This window comes from Lichenostomus cassidix, chromosome 10 (assembly GCF_008360975.1).
Source record: "Lichenostomus cassidix isolate B80296 chromosome 10, HeHo_3.0, whole genome shotgun sequence".
Lineage (NCBI taxonomy): Eukaryota > Metazoa > Chordata > Aves > Passeriformes > Meliphagidae > Lichenostomus > Lichenostomus cassidix.
The window spans coordinates 11,553,654-11,578,226 of record NC_139491.1 but is presented as its reverse complement, the minus strand read 5'-3'; the positions used below and the strand labels follow the sequence as shown (position 1 = coordinate 11,578,226).

At 41.9% G+C, this 24,573-nt stretch overlaps 2 protein-coding genes across 5 annotated transcripts in view; one reads left to right on the top strand and one right to left on the bottom strand.

Moving 5' to 3' along the window:
- The first annotated feature begins 5,740 nt into the window (after window positions 1–5,740).
- Window positions 5,741–17,288, top strand: LYSMD2 (LysM domain containing 2). 2 transcript variants are annotated; one of them, XM_085070636.1, is made up of 4 exons: window positions 5,741–6,077; window positions 9,685–10,013; window positions 10,971–10,973; window positions 16,523–17,288. In XM_085070636.1, the coding sequence occupies exons 1-4, from the start codon at window positions 5,880–5,882 to the stop codon at window positions 16,578–16,580; spliced, it is 588 nt and encodes a 195-aa protein (XP_084926762.1). In that variant the 5' UTR covers window positions 5,741–5,879; the 3' UTR covers window positions 16,581–17,288. The 2 variants fall into 2 exon arrangements, with proteins under 2 accessions (XP_084926762.1, XP_084926761.1); XM_085070635.1 differs by lacking the exon at window positions 10,971–10,973 and having other exon boundaries at window positions 5,748–6,077; window positions 16,516–17,288.
- Window positions 17,289–20,748: 3,460 nt separating this feature from the next.
- SCG3 (secretogranin III) overlaps window positions 20,749–24,573 on the bottom strand; it is a 28,591-nt gene continuing 24,766 nt past the window's right edge. For all 3 annotated transcript variants that reach the window (XM_085070633.1, XM_085070632.1, XM_085070634.1), the window contains one exon: window positions 20,749–24,079. In XM_085070633.1, coding sequence (XP_084926759.1) covers window positions 23,961–24,079 — 119 coding nt within the window. In that variant the 3' untranslated portion in view covers window positions 20,749–23,960. The remainder of the gene's footprint in view (window positions 24,080–24,573) is intronic.

Genomic DNA, 24,573 nt, shown 5'->3' with positions numbered 1-24,573 from the left:
GGTTCACTGTTCTTCACACATACTTACCTCCATGTTTTCAGAACTATTTCTGCCCTCCTCCCCTTCCAAAATGAGCATGATGTGCTACCATCATCCTGCAGCAGGGTTTACATGGAGAGCAACAGAGAAGTAACATAAAGCAATTGCACCTGCAAATCTCTAAGCCAGCTTGGGAGGTAAAAGGTGTGTTGCCAATGTCTCCTGTCACTAACATGCTACACAGTGCAAAAGGAAATGTACTATTGGGGCGTTATGAAGTTAGTCAACATCGAGCCATCTGCTACTCATAATCTCAGGTTGCACATCATCAGTGAGGCATGAATTTAAAAGAAGGCTCTAGCCTGGCACTTTAGTTCTAAATTGAGTACATTAAATCCAGTAGTCATTGAAGCAGAGCAGGTACTGTTCCAGGGCACCTTCCTAACAATTGCTTTTTAGTGCAGAAGAGTGTTCTTTGTAGTTTATGATGTTAAAGGATATGGATGATGATGATGATGATGCAAATGTCTCCTCCTTCTGTACTGTTGACTTCACTGCATGATAACTTATTAACCAGAAAGAGCTGTAAACAATTTGATTTCAAGGATTTTGTGTTTTCAAGGAAAAGCTGATAAACCATAAAAAGGATAAAACCAAAACAGGAGCAAAAAGAAAGCCCACAGGCCAGAGGCTGTTCCCTGAAGAGCCACTGGAGAGCTTGTCCCACATTCCTCCAAAGCACTGTCAGCAGAAACTGCCTGCCTGCCAAGTCCCTCACACTGTACTGGGTACTGCCTGTTGGCCTCATGTCCCAAGGGCTAATACAGCCATGGATTAGCTGTATTAGCTAATCTGTCCTCTCAGATGGAGATGTGCAGAACATGGTGATTCCATCTCACATATTCAGCCCACCTACTTTCAGTGAAAATAACCATGAAATGTCCTAGAACTGCCTGTCCTTTCAACATGCACAGGTAGAAAACAAGTATCTGTCAAAAGGTGCAGTTAGGCAGGAAAGGCTGACTGGTATCATTGCTCTCCAGGAGGTCACACCAAAAACCACACAGCTGGAGGAAACAGAATATATCTGTGATAGCACAAGCCAGTCCTCACCATGGGACCCAAACAGGTTTCATCCTTTCCCATGCAATGTTGCTCCTACCAGAATGGGACTTGCAATGCTCACATTACCAAGCAGCAGATGATAGACTAGTAAAGCTGGAGGCAATGAAGAATGAATAATCATGCACCACAATCTAGCTTAGAAAAATATCCAGCTTCTGCAAATGGTAGGGAAGGGAAATTAATAAAACTTCACCAGAACTTCACACAAAGCCAAAAATGCTCTAAGAATGCAAACACACAGTATTTGACATTGCAACACTGTCTTGTAACCTTAATACAGAAACCCACAGTAGCCCCTGCTAAGAGCGTTAAATATTAATAATGGCTCCCAGCTGCTACAGCTACATAATGGGCTTATTTTGATGAGGAAGATGTGCACAGCTTAAGTAATGTGCACCAGTTCAGCTGATCCTACTTTCCTTTTGAAATTCATGCAAGACCCTCTCTCCTTCCTGCAATTAATTGAAGAACCCAGGGCTACTATTCTGAAAAGGCAGGATTTGTCTCTGATCTTTGTCCTACATTACATCTTTTTTTCTGTCAGAGGTTGCAACATGAGCAGAGGTGGACGGTTTAGCTTGATACACGACTCATTACCAGAGGGCAGCCTTCTTTTCCTCTGTACTGTCCTAATTAGTGTGACTCTGCCCACACAAATAGCCCACAAGAATAGGGTTTTATATTGTTCCTGAAATGAAAACATCTCTGTCCTACATCAGCACAACTATTATAAATGGTAATGTCCCTGGCTTTCATCATCATAAACATCAAAGTTCGGAAATGCTCACTGTTTCCTTTTATCCTTTACTAAGCAAGCTTGAGTTTCTTTACTGGCAAAGTAGGTGATGAATAGCTGACCACTAACGGAGTGATTAATTAGCCAGAAGGCATTCTCTCCTCTGCTTACTTTGCCATTAAATTATATGGCCACCTTCACTAGACTGAGTTAAAACTGATCTCTATTTTAGAAGATTTCTGACTGTAGTCTGTTGACCCATATAATATTTAAAACAAATCAAGATCGCTGTGCACTTACTGATCTAGGTATGAATGGTTTTCAATGATAAAATGGCAACTAGATATCCAATACCAACTGGAATTAACACAGACTTAAATACAGTTGGTTATTTAGAAGATTCATCACAAAGCATTACTAAAAATAAAGCCTTCATCCTCGGAAATGCAGAAAGACAGAAGAGGCAGCAAGAGTTCCTAGACTTAATGATTCACTAGAATTACCATTAAGTACTGCTGCATGAGTAAATATAGAAGTATATATTTTCTGGCCTTAACCAATTCCTGTCCAAAGATTTTACGTAAGAATGCAAAACTAGTATTATCTAGGTCTGAACATGTCCCTGAGGAAAAAAATGCAGAAAGAGACTTTGTCTTTTTCAGACTCAGCTCTAAGTAAGCCTTAGGTCAGGAAGACACTCCACTAATCTTGGCTGAACTTTATGAAATTAAAACTTTCATTTCTAAAAGTGTGTTTCTAGCTCCTATAGCTGCAGCAATAACCTCCCAAAGGTGAAATGAGTAGCAGATGTAACAATGTCTGCAGCCACCCTTGGGACAATGATTCAGAGGAGTGAACTCCTCTGTCCCATGTTAGTCCAATGAGAATGTCAAGTCCAATCCTCAATGAGCAAGAAATGGTTTTGGGCAAGTACAGCTCCTTGAAACTGGAAGCTGCTGTGGGGAAAGAGATCACAAATGCAGTAATAAGGAAACAGCAAAGACAGAAGAGAACAAGGGGAAAGGAAGTGGAGTCAGCAGTGCCATGAGGCTCCCTGAACAGAGAAGGTCATGATCAGACAGTAAACCAATAGATTCAAACTAATTGCCATGTATCCCCTGCCCATCAGCAAATACCCATGGATATCAATAAGCTGCCGATTCAGAGATCAGGAGGGGGAACTGGGGAACTGAGATTCCCAAGGCTACAGCAGGGAACCTTTCTAATGTGGCAAGTTTGGTGTCCTGACATTGAATGCTCACACCCTGAGGGGCAGGAAAGCAGTGGGAACCCTTCGCTCTTTCTGCCTGCCAGAGAAGCCCCACTCCTCTGGGGTCAGCCACAGGGTAACCAACAACCAGCAGTGCCAGCACAAGGCCAGTCTGCACGACAGTCAGTCAGACAGGGCTGGCTCCAGCCACACTCAGCAGGACATTGTGGAGCTGTGAACTCCAGCCTTGACCAAGCTCACCCAGGGGGCTGACAACTAACAGCCTCTCAGGACCCAGACACCAGGGCAAGCTAATATCTCCCTTTGCTTCCACAGGATGATAGACCAATGCATGAAGATATTTCAGTAGCCCAAACACCACATTTTCACTGTTAACACAATTTTCTTCCTTAAAAATGAAGTGCCATTAGCAAGACACTTCTAGTTTCTCCTGTAACTTGCTTTGAATACAAATTAAAGATACAGGTAAAAATAGGTTGTCTAAGGGAAGCTCCTGCAAATTTCTAACTCAATTGTTGGTTTAGAGGGTATTCACTTCATGTAGAAAGAAGGCAGACAACTAATCAGACCAAATATCTTGGCAAAAGCCCAGATTCAAATGTTCCTCTGCCTATAATATGGACTTTGAGATAAGAAAAAAACATTTCCACAAATTGCTGACACAAAGAAAGGACAATCCAGCAAGTCTAGAAGAAAAAAGTCATCTATCCTTGTAAAGGTTTATTACTAAGACAATGCTTTTAATATTAAAATATCTGTGGTATCTTTTTATGATTGCAAGGAAGGGATGCTTCTGCTGTTCTGAGTTGTGACAGCTGATTTAAAGGGTATTGTGCACACCTTCCATACAAATAGAATTTAAGATACAATTAGAGGGAATAATACTGTCTAATATTAGTGTACCTGTCAAGCACATTTCCAAATTAATTGATATTGCATGTTCAGCTCATTATATCGCTAACGTTAAACAACACTTCCATTTTATTGAGCTGCAGCTGCCCTTTACTAAAAGCCACTTTAGCTGAAGTAACTGGTCTGAGTAATTCCAGCTCCAGGCAGGCATCCAGATGTTTGTAACTTCCATTAATCAGCCTTAGGAGCTGCAGCTGATCGATGGCTCCACACTGCACACACAGTAGACACTTCTAATAAATGCTGACCTGCAGTTCAGCTCTTTTGCTAGGTGGGTCATGGCTGAAGTGCTGATGCAGTTCAGCAGCTCATGCTGTTTCACAAGGAATTGAAAGCACTGAGATGTCACGATCTGGTGCTCGCTTTCTACAGCTGGTATAAACTCAATCGGACATCCCTAGGGGAGCCTCCAACTTCCCAAATATATTGTAGACCTCAGAAAAATGAAACTGAACCTTTTCTTGCCATCAGTTTATAGTCTCTTGAACTGCTCTGTCCTGTCTATGCATTGCCTATAGTTCCTCTGTTCACACTGGCTTCTCATGTGATGGTGAGGTGCTGATGTGTCATTCCTCATCAGCAACTTGTGCATCTTGCAGGGCAACTTTTGTATTTTCCTAATTTACGTCTGGAAACTCATGGCCAGATTAACAATGTTTGTGAGATCTGCCTTGTCTTTTGTACTGTATTCCTTAAAGAGACTCCAGGACCATCACTGGGGTTTTTTGTTTGTTTTTTTGGTTTTGGTTGGTTGTTTTGGTTTTTTTTCCCCAACACGTGTGTGAATTCATTCTGGGCTGAGGAATGCTGAGGTTATAACATGTATGTATGACATGTATGCCTTTTTTGCTTAGGTTTAAGATACAGCATCTATCTTTCTGGACTTCCCAGAAAAAAGAATTTGCACTACATTAGGTTTTACACACACACACTTCCCAGAATCTCAGCCCATATGTGACATACAGTTTTTATTAGAAAGCCCCAGTTCAGAAATAACGGATCAGCTTTCCAAGCCCATAGACAAGTTTCTTGGTGAGAAGTATTCAGTACACTGTAATTACAATTAATTTTAATATAACATGGTATTCCAATACCTGAAGGGAACTGACAGGGAAGATGGGGCAAGACTATTTGCAAGAGCATGTAGTGGTAGGACAATGGGGAATGAGCTCAAATTGAACGAGGGTAGGTTTAGATTAGATCTTAGAAAAAACTTTTCTACTGTGAGGGTAGAGAGGCACCGGAACAGATTCCCAGGTAAATTGTGGATGCTCCATGTCTGGAGGTGCTCAAGGCCAGATTGCATAGGGCTTTGATCAGGCTGGTCTAGTGGGAAGTGTCCTTGACCGTGGCAGGGGCTGGAACTAGGTGATCTTTAAGGTTCCTTCCAACACAGGCCATTCCAGGGATTCTATCATTCGAAGACATAAGTTATTTTCCTCGAATGAATTTTCCCATGTCTTACTGTTTCAATAAATCTGGCACAATTACACCTAGTCACTGCTTACTACACTCTCCCAGACGGTCAGCACTACTGAGAGTCCAGCTGCCAAACGGACTGGAGTCTCAACAGCCAAGGGCACTCCGTGCTCCCTCCTTCAGTAACGGAAAGCACAAACGGTGAGTTTCGGCGGAGCTCTGCGGACAGGCCCGAGCCCAGCGCATCCCCACCGCAGGTCACACGAGCTGCTGCGGCGCGGCCGTGCGGCGCTGGGCGGGCGCTCCCCGCGCATGCGGGCTCTCCGCGCCGGGCGGGGCTGCCGGGCCGAGCCGAGCCGGGGCTTCCGCCGGGGCCGGGCCCGTGTCCGGCGCGGGCCGGTGCGGGTGCCGGGGCGATGCCCGGAGCGCGGCCCGGGGCGGCGGCGCGGGGCCGCGGGCGCTGAGCGCGGCGGGAGCATGGCCGAGGCGCTGCGCCAGGAGCCGCCGGGCGGGCCCGAGTCGGAGGCCGAGCTGTCGCAGCGGCTCGCTCGCACCAAGGCCCGCTCGTACGGCAGCACGGCGAGCGTGGCCGCGCCGCTGGCCGAGCGCTACGTGGAGCACCGGCTGAGCGCCGGGGACACGCTGCAGGGCATCGCCCTCAAGTACGGCGTCACGGTAAGGGAGCACCGCCGGCGGGCCGGGAGCGGCGCTTAGAACCGGAGGATGGCCTGGGTTGGAAGAGACCTTAAGGATCATCCAGTTCCAAACCCCTGCCGTAGGCAGGGACTCCTTCCGCTAGACCGGCTTGCTCAGAGCTCCATCCATCCTTGAACGCCTGCAGGGCTGGGGCATCCACAGCTTCCGTGGGCAGCCACTACCTCCATAGCCTGGCTCCGAGCGGCGGCAATAGCTGTTGGGCCCGGAGCCGGGAGATGACAGCAAGAAGTTGTCCCATAGAGCATTTCCTACACACACAGGGCAGGTGTGGGTACGGTGTCAGTTTTAGTTTCAGTATTTAAAATGCTGACATCAGAGCTTACCGCCTGCCCGGAGGGGTCAGCACCCAGGGCTGGTGGCACTGCCAGGGACTGACACGGCCTGGGAAGTGACAGCGCTGGGTTCCCGGGATGGGCTGGGGAAGGGACACACAGCTGCTCCCACCGAATAAACCTGTGTCACACAACTGCTCACCACTGCACCCACTCCAGGTTAAAAAAGAAAATCAGTGTCATTAAACTCATCTTGAAAAGAAGTGTTAGTTTGAGCTTGACTCACAGGCTGTGATAAGAAGGAATTTCTCCCAGTAGCTTCAGGGCTAAACATTCTCCCATTGTGATCTCCCTGCCAGCCCAGAGGTGAGGCACCCATACTACTGATTTGAAAGGTGCTGCTTTTCTGCTCGCTTGCTGTGGAGAAAGAAAGTTTATTTCTGTGAAAAATGTTGAAAGACTTGTGCCAGCCTAGGACATGCAGAGTCCAATAGACTCTACCAGCAGGCCCTTCTACTATAATTCCAGACAGAGCAGAACTCACCTACCCTGCCTCATTCCCACTTATTTGGAGCCCATATTCCAATATACAGCTTCAGTAGTCCCAACATGCAGAATTGCTTGGGGCCAAGCAGCTGATGAGAGTGGCAGTGGTACAGTCAGTGTCACTTTGACATCAGCTGCAAACAGCACCCTCCAGTTGGGCTTTTTAAAGAAAAGAGCCACAGTGTAGTCTCAAACTATTAGGTTCTGACTGGAGTGGTTTCTTGTCCTTCTCTTGGTCTGCAAGATCTACTAAAGCCTTCCATCACCTTTAACAGCATTCAGCCTTCATTGTGAAAAGTGTTGAAAGTCCATTTCTCTTTTGAAAGATTACACTTTTGATTGATTCTTGTTGGCAGCAGGATTAATGGCACTGGTCCACAATTAAGTAAATTTTTGTTCCCTAAGAGGGCAAAGCATTGGATGTTACATATTTTTGTTTGTTTTTTGCAGAACTTTCCATAATGGACAGAGTCTCTGGTCTAAATGTTTTAGCCATGTTATTCTTCTTCAGAAGTGTGTTTGCTTGCTACAATAAGTGAAAAATACAGACAGATCACTAAAAGAGTAGTTTTCTAGAAAAAAAGACGGTTTTAAGCAATTTACAATTCCCTTTCAGCTAAAGTGATGTTGTGGGTGGATCAAACCTGTGCAAACAGCTTTAAGTTATGAACCATAAACTTTGTTTATAATATAAGTTTAGTAAGCTTTTGCTATGCTGACGATGTAAAATATATATGTTGGGGTTTTTTTTCCCAACATCTCATTGGTTATTTGATTTAATAAGTGTTCTGCTTAAAAAGCCAGAGCTGCATCATTATAGGCTTCAGCTGAGAGAGGTTAAACTGACATGAAATGCCTCTAAGGGCAATGACAAGTTCAGCGAAATCAGCCATTGTGTTTTTGTTTTAATGGGTTTCAGCCCAGGGTAGGAATGTATGCAAACATGTTTGCTTTTAGCAAAATGAAGAATGTTGTGTGTTCACACAATGACAAGGACTGACTTCCCCTAAAGAGTCACTCTGTTTGCTTACTGCATCATGTATTCTTGGCTGGAAGTGAGAGTTGTAATGGAAACATCAGAATTATCTTTGGCTGCCATTGCTTCCAGTATTACTGCCTTTAGAACTTTCCCCTGTGGTTTTCCTCACTGGGAGTTACTTTGCAGCAAGAGACATCATGTGCAGTGCCTGCCTTTGCATGACTTGGCATAGGCAGTTCAAGATAGATAAAAATACCATGCTGGGGGAGAGAGATCAGTGTGCTTTGTTTGGCCTCATCCTCTGCCCTTCATCCCCTCAGATACTGTCTATTAATCTTACAACTTGCATTTGTTAGATCTTCCTCTTGTATAAATTAACACTGGAATTCATGTTTATGATTCAGTGCAAGTGCTATATCTCTTATGAGGGGAGAAGGAAGAGGACTATATTCTATGTCAGTAGAAGCAGTTTTGATTAATTAGTTCATCACCAGTTTACGTGTCAGTGCAGCTTCAGTTAAAATAGTTAAATATTATTTAAAATATCAAGCATCTGCTGACGCTTTTGTTCTTTCACTGTGATGGATCTGTAGCTAACAGGCATTACTTCAGTCTTCCTAACATTAAAAAGAGAAAACTCTTGTTAAATCCTGCTCTCCATACACCTCTGAATGTACAGAGTCACACTGTGTTGTAGGAGTTTTATTGCATGTGCAAAGTAACCTGGTGAGGGCTGAGAGATGTTCTTTTTATAAGCAAGTACTTTCCTTTTCATTATTACTCAGTGCAGAGGTACAGTCTTCCAAATGCCATGAGATGGTATTTTAGGAAGAAATAACCAGAGGTAGAGTTACAGTGAAATAGGAGAGAGAATGGTAGTGCAGTGCATTATTTATCAGCTATTGGAGCATCACCTTCCAACTCCCCTGCAGCAGGATCTCAGTTTTCAGCTTCTCTATTGTATTTTTAGAGAAAAGCTCCAGCTAGTATATTAAACATTTTTTATACCCATCAAGACAGACAACTTACAGAGATTTTAAATCTTGACATTTACACTGGGGCCATTACAAGCCTTATAACTAAGTCAGGTAAAACTTCCTTTTTATGCCCTTCAGATGGTGCTGAGCTTGGGAGAGAACTTGCACTCTTCTACTCTTTGAGCCTAACTAAAAACAGTTTCCAAGCTTGAGGAGCTGGAAGAGTAGTGATCTTCTCTGACTTGTGACACTGGATATTAGCTATTCAGTTTTTGAAAGGGATTATTAAATCTAAGCATTTCACCATCTTAGCCATCTGCATCAACAGGTTGAATTCTCGTGGTAACTTTATCACTGCTTGTTTGGATTCTGCAGGATTTTTACCAGAGTTCACCTACAGGATTTCCAAGCAGTTCCAAGCCTTATTCTAATATAAATTCAAATTAACAGTACTTTTGCAATAGGATTTTTGTTCTTTGGAAAGCTGTTCATATGAGCCTGCATAGAGACTGGAAGAGACTGTTCAAGGAAAGCATCTTTAGGTAGTGCAAGACTTTGGAAAAAGCAGTATTGTGGAGTCAAGTGTACATAAAAGCTAAGATGTTAACAAGGCTAAAACAGAACATGCACTCTGAAATCACTTTGAATGCAAACAAATTCTTTCCTAAAATAATTGCTGCTGCAAAGAAGGTATAGATTTATTTTAACTAAAAGTTGTGTACTACTTCAGAAAGTTACTGCTTTATACTTTGCCAAAATCTAATAACTTACATTTTTCTTGTCTTTTTCAGATGGAACAAATAAAGAGGGCAAATAAACTGTTCACTAATGACTGTATATTTCTGAGGAAAACTCTGAATATTCCTGTTATATCAGAGAAACCATTACTGTTCAATGGACTTAATTCTCCTGAGAATGAAACTGTTGACAGCTCCCCTTCTTGTGATGAAGGACTAGTGGCATCTCAGGAAGAAAGTAGTTCTTCTCCCAGTCCTCAAGAGCCTGACAATCAGCCCACTGCACCAGAAGAATTATCTGCCAAAGATTTCCTACAGAGATTGGACTTGCAGATTAAGTTATCCAAACAAGCAGCCAGAAAACTAAAAGATGACAGTGTCAGGTAAATGCCGCTTTTGGTGTTAAGCATCATAATCTCACCCTGAAGGTGTTTTAGTCTAAGCTGACCCCCTCCTTGTGGGGTCTCTCAGACAGCAGCTGTAGCTTTAATTTGTCAACATCAAGTGCCTGCTATTCTCATGCACCAGATACAGTCAGAGCACAGCATTAGCAAGTGCCTTGCTGTGGCAGTTAGAAAGGTTGTCTCACAATCCATTGTTTAGAGAATACAAATACTATTTCATAAAAGCCAGAAGGCCAGGATTCTCCAAGATGTCTTGCTGTGTAAGTAGGCAACTATTTAAGCAAAGGCATAGTTTTTGGTAGAGTACTAAGCCAAGGCCTATGTGGAAGCTGATTGTGTACAGCAAGACACAATTCTGTTTTTCTTAAGTCCCAAATTGCCTCATTCTGTAATTATTTTCCATGATGCAGTTTCAGGTAAGCTCTCCTATCTCCTTTCCCTACTTAGTCCCCTGCTTTGTGGATCCACATATGCACACTTCATCTTTTCTTCAGTATTTCCACAGCCAGTAGCTCCCACATATTTACTCATAGAAAAAGCAGTACTTTCTGACCTCTGTGCCACAGTAGTCATCCCCTCACATGTGTAGGTATCCCATGGAGAGTACAGAAAGATGCAGAGCAGGAATGGACTTCAGTAGTATTATTTTCCATGTCCTTGGGACAAGCTTCCTCAGCTTGCTCACAATCAGTCTCTTGGGCTGGCTCTCTGCCTGTTTATTCCCTGCAGAAATCAGCTCAGTGAGCAATGCTGAGGTGGCCTTTCTCATGACAATAAAAGGTATGACTGCAGGGGACTGGTACTGCTTCTCTTACCAGAGAGCTGGAGAGAAGTTACGCCTGCAGATACATACTTTGCTTTTGTAAATTTGTTCAATGCAAAACTTCATCCATCATCTTGGTTCACTTCACATACTCTGATTTTGAGAGCAAGCAGAAGGTAACCTTGGAGGACCAAATTTATTGAGTATAGAATCCCATCATTTCTTTAAACTATGAAATTATTTCAGCAACTTTAAAACTTCATTCAATGGACAAAATTTGAAGGACAGGAGTATATTGCATTTAGCAATTGAACAAGCCCCCTTTGGAGAAATATCTCCGCATACAACTCTCCATTGCCAGGACACCTGTTTAGAGTCTCAGGGAAGGCTGGAATGCTTTCACATCTTGTTAACACACTTGTCAGTTACTTTCTTTGGAATTGATTGCATGAAAGGAAAAATAGCTGCTGGAACTCAGAACTTTCTCTGTGCAAACTTCCATTGTTATATTTGAAGCAATGTAGAGCATCTATCAAGATGTGCTGCTGCTGACTTTCAGATCATTAGATGTATGTACCTAACACAATTAGAGTACGTGTTGACCCAGCAGTTAAACTGCTTAACAGGAAACCACAGTCCCTGCCAGAGGAGGGCAATTATTTTAACATCCCTTCAACAAAATGGCATGCTAATTTACAGAAGGAGATTCACTTAAACCTTGCTGAACCATGAGCAGAACTAATACAGTGGAAGTGACACTGCACAAATAGTACACTGCTGCTACTAATACCCATTTTGTATATTGCTTTAGTTAGAGATTGGGAAATGGGGACCTGGTACCAAGTTTCCTCCCAAGAAATAATGTTTTTAGGAGGATGAGTTACTTTCCCACCTCCTATTCAGATTTAGCAGGTACTTCTGTTAATGATGTGTAGAGCTCTGATTTTTATTGGTCAGGATGCTACAGGAAGCATGAAGTGCTGAGGTGCAGCCAGTCTGCTGAGCAGGATGTTATCCAAAGCTTCTGAAGAGAAACAGCTTCCTGTGCATCTGATAGTCTTTGTAATGTTCCCTTCTACATCACTGCCCCAGGCTTTCAGTCATGGCTCACAAAAGCCATCCTTGCCTTGTTCACTCCAACACAGTTGGAAAGGACAGACCCCTTTGCAGTCTGGCAGGAAGGGGCAAAAGACCAAAGTCAATGTTTACTCTTCACAGAGAACAGGAGTAGAAAGAGACCATTGCAAAAAATCTCAGAGATATTTTTTTGGTATGTCTGGAGATACACCAGACGGGAAGGTGGCAACATTCCTTACTGAGCTCCAGCAGCTCCCCAGAAGGCACCTGTTCTCTCTCCTGTCCTGACCTTTCATGTCCCTTGCTTGGAGCAGGAAGCCTTTGGAAATTGGACAGCCATGATAATAAACAAGCTTCATGAATATGCAAGTTTTCTATTCTTAGAGTGAAAACCATTTATGAAATTGGAGTGCTGTTTCCAGCTGCTCTGGCCTGTATTTAGGTTGCCTTGTCAAAGCCTGTTTAGAATTTGATGTGCCAACAGTACTTCCACGCCTGTTTGAGAGTAACAAAAGAGCACCTGGAGTTAATCCACTACCACCAAAAGGAGCATTGGAACTCACAAAACTTCAGGCAGAAGCAGACTATCAGTTCGAGAATTTAAGGAGCCATAACTTCTCACCATACCATGAGCCTGATTTGACAGATGGTGAGAACCACATCTATTAATTTGCTCTTTGCTTTAGCCTCCTTTAAGGTGCCAAGAATGCATGTGCACACATGCACTGATTTGGATTAAACCACACACGGCAATTTCATGGTCAGAAACTGCCTTGTGCTACAAAGGCAGCTTAGAGTGAATTGCATTGTTTAGTCAGAGCTCTTGAAGAGACTCTGTGAAGTGCTCTTAAAGGAATAAAGTTTAGGTAGAAAAATTGAGGAGCACACAGTTGCAGATTAAGACTAGATATTGAACTATAATACCTGTGCAAGTAGATGAGCATTGAAGGTTATAGAATGTGATCCACTCAGTTTATGCCAACTGCCTTTCACTATTAGAGCTTATATAAGCACACAGCTAGATCTACATGAATACTACTTTTACCAGAGTCTCATTGAGCAAGAAATCATGAGTTAATGAATCATTAATCAGGCGTATTCACCCAAGATGCAGCTCAAGGCAATAAGACCTTTTTGTTTTGAGCAATGTTTTTATAGCATGAAAGAAATGCAAAATGATTAATACAGTTGTCTGTAGCATATGCTATTAAGTAACATATTTGCATATTAGGGAAGAATACTCATTATTAGTTTTATCCACAGATGAAATAAAAGCAATTGTGATAGTTTTAGGAAATATGGTGGTGCTTCACTTGGCCCAAAATGCTGTTATGCTGAAACTGAAAATAACTGAAAATAAAGTAATGCTTTTTGTATCAGTTGAATATGAGATAGTTGAACACCAGATGTCTAATGGCAAGCTCTTTATAGAGTCCTTAAGATATACTTAAGCCATTTACTGTGCTTCTGGAACAGGTCACATCTTTCTGCATTTCCTTTTAGCGTCTAATTCTGAAAACCTTGTAACTGAATAGAGTCTCTAATCACTGCTGGTTATACGAGCCAATGGAAGTGCTGTCAGCACAGGAACAGAACCTTATACTGTTGTCTGCTCGGTTGCCTTGACCTGAAACTAGGAAAGAGTATGGTCTTGAAACCTTCAGAACTAATAACTAATTGAGATAATTTGCCCAATAATTTTTCATCCTCATTGGCTGTCAGCTGAGAGAAGAGATGCCTTAATAAAGGTGGCTGTCTGGAGATTCCTTTCAGACTTCCCAAAACTTAACAACTCAGATTACTGCCTTGGTTAATTGCGGATTCTGGAAGCATCCAAGCATTTGAGTTTCCTTGCTCACAGTCAGGTGTCCTTGCTCTTACAGAAGAGGTTATTTGTGGCCTGATGCACACCATAGCTTGCAGGAGACTTCTTTCAGTTCCTGTAACCCACTGGGCAAAGTGGCGACAGCAAACGGGAAGAGACAGCACTACAGAGTGTTGTAATGCTGTGCTGTTCCTTTTCCATCCCCTGAAGCAGAATGTTGCAATGACTTACTACTTTGTTATTTTAGGCTTCTTAAAAGTGAAGTAAATTGTTTGGTCATTAAACATACACACACTGCCACGTTGGTGCTTGTTGGCCATGGACTAGGGCTACTACTGGATAATTTTATTTCACATAAAGCTCAGCTTGTTTTTAAGCCATTAGAACAGACTTGTACTTGCTATGTATTGTTCTAAGATCAACATTAGTATTATTTCCTGGTCGTTATCCTGGTTTGGGGTAGTGTTGCAGATCTCACAGAGCCTGGCACTGCAGCCTGGGACAGAAGGGCAGAATCTGTTCTTGCTGAGCAGTTCCAAGCCTTGGTCACAAGTGTATTTTGCACATTACACTGGTCACTGCTTTGCTTCAGTTCCAGCATGACAAGCTGTTTTATAGTTCTTCTGTCCCTGCCCTGTTCAGAAGCCCCTCAAAGCTGGCCATAACCCCAGTGCTGGCCTTGTGCCCTTTGCTGACAAGTGCCATCCATATCTGAGTGCACATTGCTCAAGGGAGTAGAGACAACAGTCTGAAGACCTGCTAATACAACATCATTATTTCAGCTCTTCATTTGTCTGTATTCACCCATAATCAACTGCAGATCATTTCAGTCCAGTGTTTGGCTGTTGCCATGTCAGAATGGATGTTATTCCTATATTAAGACTTTCAAGAAGAATAACTGAAAATCTGATTGTGGGAGCCTTTGATTAGAAGGGAGGTCTTTTTGCTGTAACTCTGCCACATTTTATTCTCCTAAAAGGGGAAATAAAACTAAGCAGTATAAAGTAATTTCCAGTGTAGAGCACAGACAGTGAGTTTCTCCCCCACTGGACAGTCTTAGCTCTGAAAATAGAAAAGTTCTCTTTCAACCTCACACAAGCCATCAGGACAATGCTATTTGCAATGAAGTTCTGCATGTGTGGCTAGAAAGTGATTGCCCCAGAAGGGCATATGTAGGAGCTTCAGAATATACTTCTTGAAATATTTAAGTTTGGCCAAGTAGTTAGGGTTGAATTTTACAGTCCTGCAGTCCAATCTTACAAGTTTGGTATGTTGGTACATTTCAATTCTGAAAAAAGTTTTAAAATGTGTTGTCTTGAGAGGATTGATAAGTAAAAGTGGTTTAGTACTTATTTGACTAAACATGAATTGTTTGCTTCCTTACTTTAATGTCATGCCATGTATCATGGAAAGCTTCTGCAAATTGTGGTATTTCATGGCAGTTTTGGATGCAGAACTGAGGATATAAGGAAGGATACTATTTAAATGTACACAGATCATCTGCATCTTAGGAATCCTCTTTGGTACTGGATCTGTAGCATCATGGATGGGAATAGATGTAGATTTGTAAAGAAGGTTAAAAATCTGTTCTCAGTACTACTGTAACCACACATCCCTGCAATATCTACCAGTTTCATACAAAACTTGTTTTTTTGAGGTTTCCTTTTTGACAAGATTATTTCAAGGCAAAAGATATTATGCTTTTGGTTTAAGATGATAATTTTGCTGGGAAGACAAGTGTCAGTTGTTCTGCTGTTTGGATAGTTTGTAGGGTTCTTCAATTCTGTTTTGAGGGCTTGTGTGAAATTTAAATTGTAGATAAATAATCATGTTTATTATGGAAAACTCTTAACGGTTTTGATACTGAAATATTTAATTTTTACCTTATACCATTATTAGACTCTTTGAATAACTGTACCTTTGTATGAAGGTGCATGCAGTATTAAAAGTAAACCTTTCACAGTGTAGGAACTGTAAAGTCCTGTTCTTACCAAAACACTAAAATTGGCAGGAGCTTTAAGGCTGGACTCTCAGGAACAAAACTTTGAAGCTACAGTAGTACAAAGCCATGACCTCTGGGGAACTTGGCTTGCTTCACTTATTACTGGACACTGCACTGCAATAGGTTTACATAACCCCTTTTTTTTTCAAGGCAATATTGTCAGGTAAACAGCAGGCAGACTGATTTTTCCTGAGGATGTTTTAATAGCAACATTGCTTTGCTTTATCCAGTTATTGCATTAACCGTAGCACTTGGGAGGAATTGTTTTTTCCTGAGAAAATCCGAGTGATCAGTCTCAGTGGGGATTGATGCACAGAAAGTGTACATCAGGAATGGCCTTGCGACATCAGGACACAGATTCACCCCCAGCTGTGATGGACTGCTCCTGTTCTTGCTTCATTTTTTGCTCTGTCTGTCCCCCCTGCCATTCAAAATGTTGAAACAAACCTCTAACTAAGCTTTACTCTTTTAAAAGAAGAAATTAAAAGCAACAATGCAGGAATTCCAGTATGCCCTCCACTTTGTTATCCTTTAAGTTTTTCTTACTTATTTGATCAAGAATGGTTTTTAAATACGTTCTGATGTTGTTGAACTTATACAGCTTTACTTGCTTTCAGCATTGTGTTCTTGATGTCTCAGGAGCTGCAGAGATGTGTAATTACAGTATTATACTCAAGTATTCCTGTTAGGCCAGGCAGGCATTGCCTACTTTGATCCATTAGGAAAACTGCTCACCTTCATTTTCATTACAGTTTTACTGTTGAGACATGGTTTGTTCCTGACCTGATGATTATGATCATTTTTTTCTTTTTAGAGATGAGGAGAATGAGGAAGGTCCCTATGCAACTTCTTCGTATCACCAGTAGAGGACAGATGTGATGGCCTGAAAACTTTCCATGAAATCAGTTCTTACAGAACTAAACAGTCAATAATTCAAAACCCAAGTCTTTTGGACTCATCCTCTTGATGTTCTTAAAAGAAGTCACGAATGGGTAATTGCACTGAAATTATGACCTCTTCTGCCTTCCATAGGTTAACGTCCTTATGCTATATCAATAAAAGGTTTAAGCCTTCCAAAACTAGCAATGGCCTTTTTACCCCTTCTGTGCAAACTGTAGCATGGTAGCAACTATATATCCCTGAGGTCACCTTTATGCAGGATGTTGATCTTTAGTAAAGATTTTGTAAATACTTGTTAAAGTGAAATTTGTTTTAAGTATTTAAAAGTATTAAATAAGTTTGCTTGTAAATGACAAACGATGAAAGTAATAGAAATTTACTTATTCTGCAAACATAGGCAAGTTTGCTGTGAAAGTTTCATCTACTTCAGGCTGCAGAACTTGCCTGTGAACCTTGTGTGTGTCTGTGTGTGGTTATGATGTATTCCTAGAAAGGGGAGTTCAGCTTGTTTTGATCAGTTAAAGCCTTTATGGTTAAAGAACTGTTTGCATATTGGATTTCTACTAATAAAAGGGACGAGTTACAGCAAGAGATTTTTTTGTGAGATATGACATTGGAATATCAGATGTGTGTTCTTGTGTGCAGTTATATTTTGTGTGGTTTTAATTTAATAAAATACAAAAAATACTGATGTGTATGTTCTTAATGAAGTCAGCTTGCTTCTAGCCTGTTTTTTGGGAAGAAATGCTTGCCTAGAGCTATTAGGTACTAATTTCAGGGTAAATAATGTCTTTATCCTTCCCATATAACTCACCTTTCTAAGTGTCAGAGCTATTTGCCCTAGTTGTGCAGTTGGTTAAGCTGAATAAGAGCCTCATTGGCAAGCCTTCCCTGTTCTGACAAGAGGTGCCAGTATTCAGTTCTGCAAGTGGAACCCCTCTGAAGCTCAGGGAGGCAGAGTGCAGCCTCCAATCACTGTTTGCCCTGAAATTAGGGTATTAACAACTTCTTGTTAAGTATATTTTTTCCTCAAGTATTCCATAAACTTCACAAAACTCTCATCATGAAACATTTTCTGGATCCTCACTGCAAGAGATGCAGTTTCCTATCTTTCCTATCAGCTCACCAGTAAGTATGACTGCCTCAAAGCAAAACTTTTCTGCAGTATTTTAAGAGGGAAACAATATGGGAAGTTTCAATAATTTACTAAAACCAGAAGTAAAAATTCAAAGCTCAGCAGGAATTGTTGTTTTCCTAGAGCTGGCAGGAACTCAGAGCCAGCAGGCTCATTCAAATCAACTCTAGCTTGTCCTAAAGAGAAGGTCTGCAGTGGCACACAAATTAACAAGAACAGTAAAAGCTCAGAGTGAAGAAAAGGAATGACTGATTTTTCTTGAAGAGACTGGTGAATTAGCTTTAGGTCTTGTATCTTTATTAAATTGGGATTGTATCTATTCCTTACAGGATAACTTCTGTTGCTAGTTCATTTCACTAGGACATTACAAAGCCAGAATGAACTACTTTTCCAAAGGGAATCCTAGCTTCAAGCCCAGTTATATTTTATAATTCTACAGAAAAATTTCATCCTTTTTCACCAAAGGCCTGCTGTTGTGCTATCCCTGGTGAGCAGTGAGAAGCACAGCTCCCTGGCCAGGAGCACTGCACTGCACCTCCTGTCTCCTGGGCTGGACAGACCAGCCTCTGGGAAGCCACATTTCGTTCGGGCCTTTCCAAGAGCTGGGCTATGCCTGTGGGCTGCAGGACCTGCAGGACAAACAGCATTTTCACCTTTTCACCCTGACAGAAAGCCGTACAGAAGCACGAGGCATGAAGCAACTCTGCCAGCCTGAACACTCCAGAGTCCCAAGGCTGCACAGCTGTCCCCTCAGACAGCAGCAGCACACTGCAGATGATATATGAGATTACACAGATGCCCCTGATAACCCACAGACCCTCTCCACCTGCACACAGCATGGCACTCAGTGTAAAACCCACAGAGACACCAAAGCCATCTGCGCCACACAAGCATCTTCCCTCAGGGATGCACTTAGGGCTGCCGCTGCCCAGCACAAAGGCCCTACCTTGCCAGAGCAGGCCTCTCCTCCTCTCCTGCCATTCTTCGTGCTGCCCCTAGGGCTGGGGGCCAGGGAGAAAGGCCTCAGCTCTTCCACTCCATCTTCTTTGGCTCTCCGAGCCCTGCTTAGCAGAGCCTGCAGCAGGCACTGCCCTACCCTGGGGCTGGGTGTTGGCCATGGCCCCTGGCCTGGCCGGGCTGGGGCTGAGGAGCCCTGAGGAGCCCCGAGGAGCCTTGAGGAGCCCTGAGTAGCCCTGAGTAGCCCTGAGGAGCCTTGAGGAGCCCTGAGGAGCCCTGAGGAGCTTGAGGAGCACTGAGGAGCTTGAGGAGCTCTGAGGAGCCCTGAGGAGTCCTGAGGAGCTCTGAGGAGCCCTGAAAAGCTCTGAGGAGCCCTGAGGAGCCCTGAGGAACCCTGAGGAGGCCGGGCTGGCTGGGGCTCCTGGCCTCTGTCCTGGCAGCTCCTGAGGGCAAAGAGCTGCATTTCCTTGTGTTTAATTAAAGCCTGTTCCTGGTGTTTGGGCAGATAAGATGTATTGTGTCACAATCCTTAGGGTGAAGCCAGAGACGGGCTGTCTGGGTTGTATGTAGAGGTAAAATGCTTCTAGGAATTGCTTTGCTGTGCCTCTGCCAGCTCCCTGCAGCCCTTCTCTGCCCTGTGGCCATCACCCCTGTGGGTGTCACACACAGTGACACCCCTAGGGCACCCCAGGCACCCTCGAACTGAGCAGGTGAGAGGAAGCAGTGCCTGGAAATTGTCTGTAAAGCACAGAGTGAGTCAAGTGGGGCTTTACTACTCCTGAATGTGTTCTTAAGACTCTGGAATAACTAACGTTTTAGTATCTTAATTCACATTTTCATACTATTACTTAGCAAAGTGACACATATTCCTGTATATTTCATGTATTTTTATTCATTACCATGTATATTTTGCTTCCCACTCTGCCTCTATTCTTTGTACACTTGTAATTTCATTCTTTGTTTACATAGTTTTACCAATCCTGAAAGGCAGGGTTTAGGGCTGGTATGGGGCAATGTCAGGCTGAGGCGAAGCAGATAAAATTCCATGTTTTGCAGCTATTTTGTGGTGAGGAACCTGCATGTTTGAACTTTAGTTTTTACAAATTTCTTCAGTCAAAGCTTGAAAAGTCAAAACCTGGGCAGTCTTGGACTAGGATCTTTTTAAATGAAATATGTGGGACACATCTGATAAAAAATTTACATTTGGGACTCAGTTGTAATGTGGCTGGAGGCTACTAAAGCCCTGTGAATCCAGCTAACTCAGCCACCAGGTGCTGTGGTTTCATCTAACATTCTCAGAAAGGCATCCCTCTGGCATCCCACCCCTTCCTGCATTGCAGTGAACTGCTATTGCTCCGTGGTGCAGGATAGCCTCAAAAAGCTGGGCAGTGGATAGAAAGGATGCACTCTCTTTGACACACAACAGCAGCCTTGTGCTGCTTCTTGTGGTTTAACCCCAGCTGGCAACTCAGCCCCTCACAGCCACTCACTGCTCCCACCCCCATGGGATGGGGCAGAGCATCACAAGGATGAAAGCCAGAAAACTCACAGGTTGAGATAAAGCCAGTTTAATAGGTAATGCAAAAGCTGTTCAAGCAAGCAAAGGAAAGGCAAACAAGGAATTAATTCACCATTTCCCATGGGCAGCCAGGTGTTTGGCCATCTCCAAGAAAGCAGGGCTCCATCATAAGTAATGGTTATTTGGGAAAACAAACATGATGGCTGTGAACATCCCCCTTCCTGAACATCCCCCTTCCTCCTTCCCCAGCTTTATACACTGCACATGGCACCACATGGTCTGGGACATCCCTTGGGCCAGCTGGGATCAGCTGTCCCCTGTGTCCCCTCCCAGCTTCTTGGGCACCCCCAGCCTCCTCAGTGCTGGGGTGAGGAGCAGGAAAGGCCTTGGCTCTGTGCAAGCTCTGCTCAGCAGAAACTGAAATGTCTCTGTGTTATCAACACATTTGTGTTCCCAGCACAGATCCAAAACACAGCCCTGTATTGGCTACTGTGGAGAAAATAAACTCTACCCCAGCCAAAAGCAGCACACTAATGTAGCTTGTAGTAAAGTGTTTAATAAAGTACAGTATCAGAAACAATAGTCTATTAGAAAAGCTCAAAAGGTGAATACCATATATATTGTACTTGTTACATTTTCAGTGATAATTTAGAAGTGAAGGATTTCTGAAGGATCCAGCAGAGATAGAAACAACACAGAAACCAATTTTTGTCAGTTTTGAAACAGAGATGTGCAGTTGTTGAAAAAACCTTTCTCACTAGGAAGAAAGCAAGCGCAGAGACTATGATTTACTAATTATGACTAAACACACAGCAGTGCATGTCCAGTCCTAATGTGCTCCAAGCATTCCCTGCAAAATAAGGACTGATCTGTAGTGCGGGTTGAAACTTGCGTCACTCCGTTTGATTTTATTTTAAGTAAGTCACAGCCCTTCAGAAATGCAGGGTGATTCATCAGGCTGGCTGTGTTTTACTGTCTGCTTCTGAAAGGTGTGATGTACTGATAGATACTCATTCCATGTACCAGCAATGGAACCAGCATTGGAAACATTGAAATAATGAGTTTCGTGGGCTTGGGCAGGATGGAAAGTGAATTTAGTTTGAGGAATCGTAGCTGTGATTTCTGGTTGATGTGTCAGAGGCTTGCTCTGTTCCCAGCTACCCATCAGGCCGCTCCAATGATCTCCATGTGTACCCCAAGGGATGCACAGCAGCAGGGTAAGCATTGAACAGGCCCAAGAATGTGCATACTCTGAAATACAATCAGTTCAAACTCATTGTTGGGACTTTTTTCCCCCCTAAATTGTGTCACTGATACTTCATTGAAGCTATGAAATTTGCAGAACTGAGAGGTTGACAAATATCACACCAATCTTTTTGTGGACATGTACTGTTCATAATCACTGGTCACTAGTTGATGACATCTTCTCTTTAGTACCAGACTCGTGAGAGGCCAAAGTAAGAAACTAACTTCTAATGCAAATTGAAATTATTATTACACTACTCATCATATTGACAGGAGAAGAAAATCTGGGGTCTTTTTAAAAGTAGTCATTAGGGAAGTAAAGACTTCCCTAATTTCTTTCTAATTCCCTGCACTTTTCAAGTGCAGATCCTAGGTCACTACCTCTTCCCCAGCTGTAAAGGTCTGTGGTTAGTTACCATCCTCCTGATTTCTTTCATAAATCCAAATCTGAGAAACAGTCTGCTTTTCCCATGAGATGGTCACATAAGGAAGGAAGTCACGAGCTGTTGCAGAAGGCAACTGAGATCTATAGGGACACAAAGAAATTTGGATCTTTGGGAGCATAAGCAAACAATAACAAACAAATGAGAGGGTTTAGATGAGAACAAATACACTGATTCAAAATAACATGAATTCTTTTGTCCGAATTATTTTCTCTATGGAGTTGCTAAGGGACTGTTTTTCAAAGAGGAATCTTACATTGACTACATTTTTGGATACAGTTTTTATCTAAAAAAAAAAAAAAAAAAAAAAAATCACCATTAGTGACTGATACTGCAATTCAATGATTCACATCAGGATGTGTCTGAGCAGGCAGTGATGTATTTTGTGGATGCTAGAAGACATTCACCAGCTTATGTATCATCAGTTTGCAAGGAGTTATGCTGTTACACCTCAGTGCTTTCACATTCACTTAATGTTGATTATCAGTAATGCTCAGGTGACAATTTACGTTTTGCAGGGATTCCAGACTTTACTTTAGTTGGCTGAGAAACATTGCTCAAATCTCCTCCTCTTTAATCTCCAGCTGTGAGGAAGGAAATGGCCCAAGGAGTGATTTAACACCCTCAGAACTTTGTGCTGTGCAGGCAGTGTTGCAAGTCAGTATCTCCATCCTCTAGCAGGCAAATTCCAACCTCTGCATCAGGTAACATCTTTTAATTTTATCAATCTTAGAGATATCATGAGGTGGGTTTTTTTTGTTTTTTGTTTTTTTTTAATCAGAGAAGGGATAACCTCAATTATGAATGAAGAATCTGTAGGGCTTTCTGCAAGTTTCTCTACACAAATGACTGCTGCACGTGATAGGTCTTAGGACTTACACCTTCTGGAACTCTGTCTGAAATTTACCTTTCTAAAAACTACTTTACCTTTGATCTTGCTTCATGAGTTCCTCATACATGCTATTATCCATTCACTTGAAGATAAAACACCTCATTAACCATTCTTCCAAAACTCCGTTAGTTGAGGAAGAATGAGGATAACACTTTTGTTTTCCTTTTTCATTCTTTGGGAAGTACCAAATTCTTGACTAATGCTAGCATATAAGGAAAAAAAAAAAGAAAAGAAAAGTTCTCCAAGATAATACTGCTAAGCACACAACAGAGGTCAGTAGTCCAACCACAGCCTTGATATTCAGAGATACTGAGATACAGCAGATTCTTTAAGTCCTTCTGAAAAGCAGGGCCCATGTTCCTAAAAACATCTCTAGCTGCAAACTTCCCTTTCCATACAAAATGACTTGAATTGCTTTCTTTTTTTTTCTTTAGAGAAAGCAATGGCTATTTACACTTGCTATCATGATATTCACATCAGGAATTCAACTAATTATGCATGCACCAAAGAGAATGTTCACACATGCTGAAGAAGAGAATACAGCTCTGTAATATGAAAGGCAATTGTATTGTCAAAGATTTATCAGTTAGTTAAGGACACTACAGTCCAAGTTACAGAATACTACATAAAGAAATAAAAAAGGATCAAAGAAAAAGGTATTTGTACTTAAAACTAAAATTAATGAATATAAAATAATATTAAGATTAATGAAAACTTTAATAGGTAAATTATTTTCAAATATTTTATTTAGAGAACTATGAACTATTTTCTAATAATGCCCTTTACATTGTGGTATCTATAGAAAGCTTGTTGAGTGAGAGCAAAATAATGTAGCATTAAAAGAAATTTCCATCATAAATGATTGGTTTAGCTACAAAAGTAAACCAAACAGAAACAATAAATCAAAGAGAGCATTACAGAAATATTTACCCTATCAAACAGAAATGCAGTGTTAGAATTTGGTGTTTAGGATTGATTTGTGAATGTAGGAAAATACAGTATGCAGAAAGTGAATGGAGCACTACAGCTCTTCATTTCTGTCTAGAGTTGTCAGTACAATGTAAACAGAGCATTTCTAATGATATCCTCAAATTAACAGATCATAATTCATTGAGCCAGGAGTGGGGGAAACTAGACTAGATTTCTACATTTGGCAGTCACTAACTTTTTACAGGCTGCCATAGATGCGTTTAATTACATCAGCCTCTTCCTTGTCCAGGATGCCCTTGTCCACATAAGCATCAGCTTGCTGATCAATGAAATCTCTCAGCTTTGACAGATCATAGTCTGAAAAATAAGAATTCATTTGCACAATGAGTCATTGCCATTTACTGCTTCACCTAAGAAACAATGTCATTGCACAGCTTATCCAACCAATGCACTTTATCAAACATGAAGAGAATTCCACTTTAAGTGCAACTTGTGAAAACATTAAAAAACCAAAAAGGTCTGCACAAAGTCTTTATACACACCACAATGCTTTTATATCCAAGAGGAATAATCATCTCTTGCTCTTGATTGATTGCTGTCAAATGCTAAAGCAAGAATATTTTCTGGTCCAGAGATTTGATGTTCTATCTGCACAGCAAAAGCTGTTGTGCCCTATTATTTTCATAGCTGTCAGGGAATCAAAAGAAAGTATTAAATGGACTATTTCCTATTGAAATCCCAGTAAAATTCCCACTTACTACAAACACTGTAGCGAAAATTCATGAAAGCAACTCCCTGAAAATAGATCAAAATAATACAATTATTTACCTTGATACAGAACATAATATTCT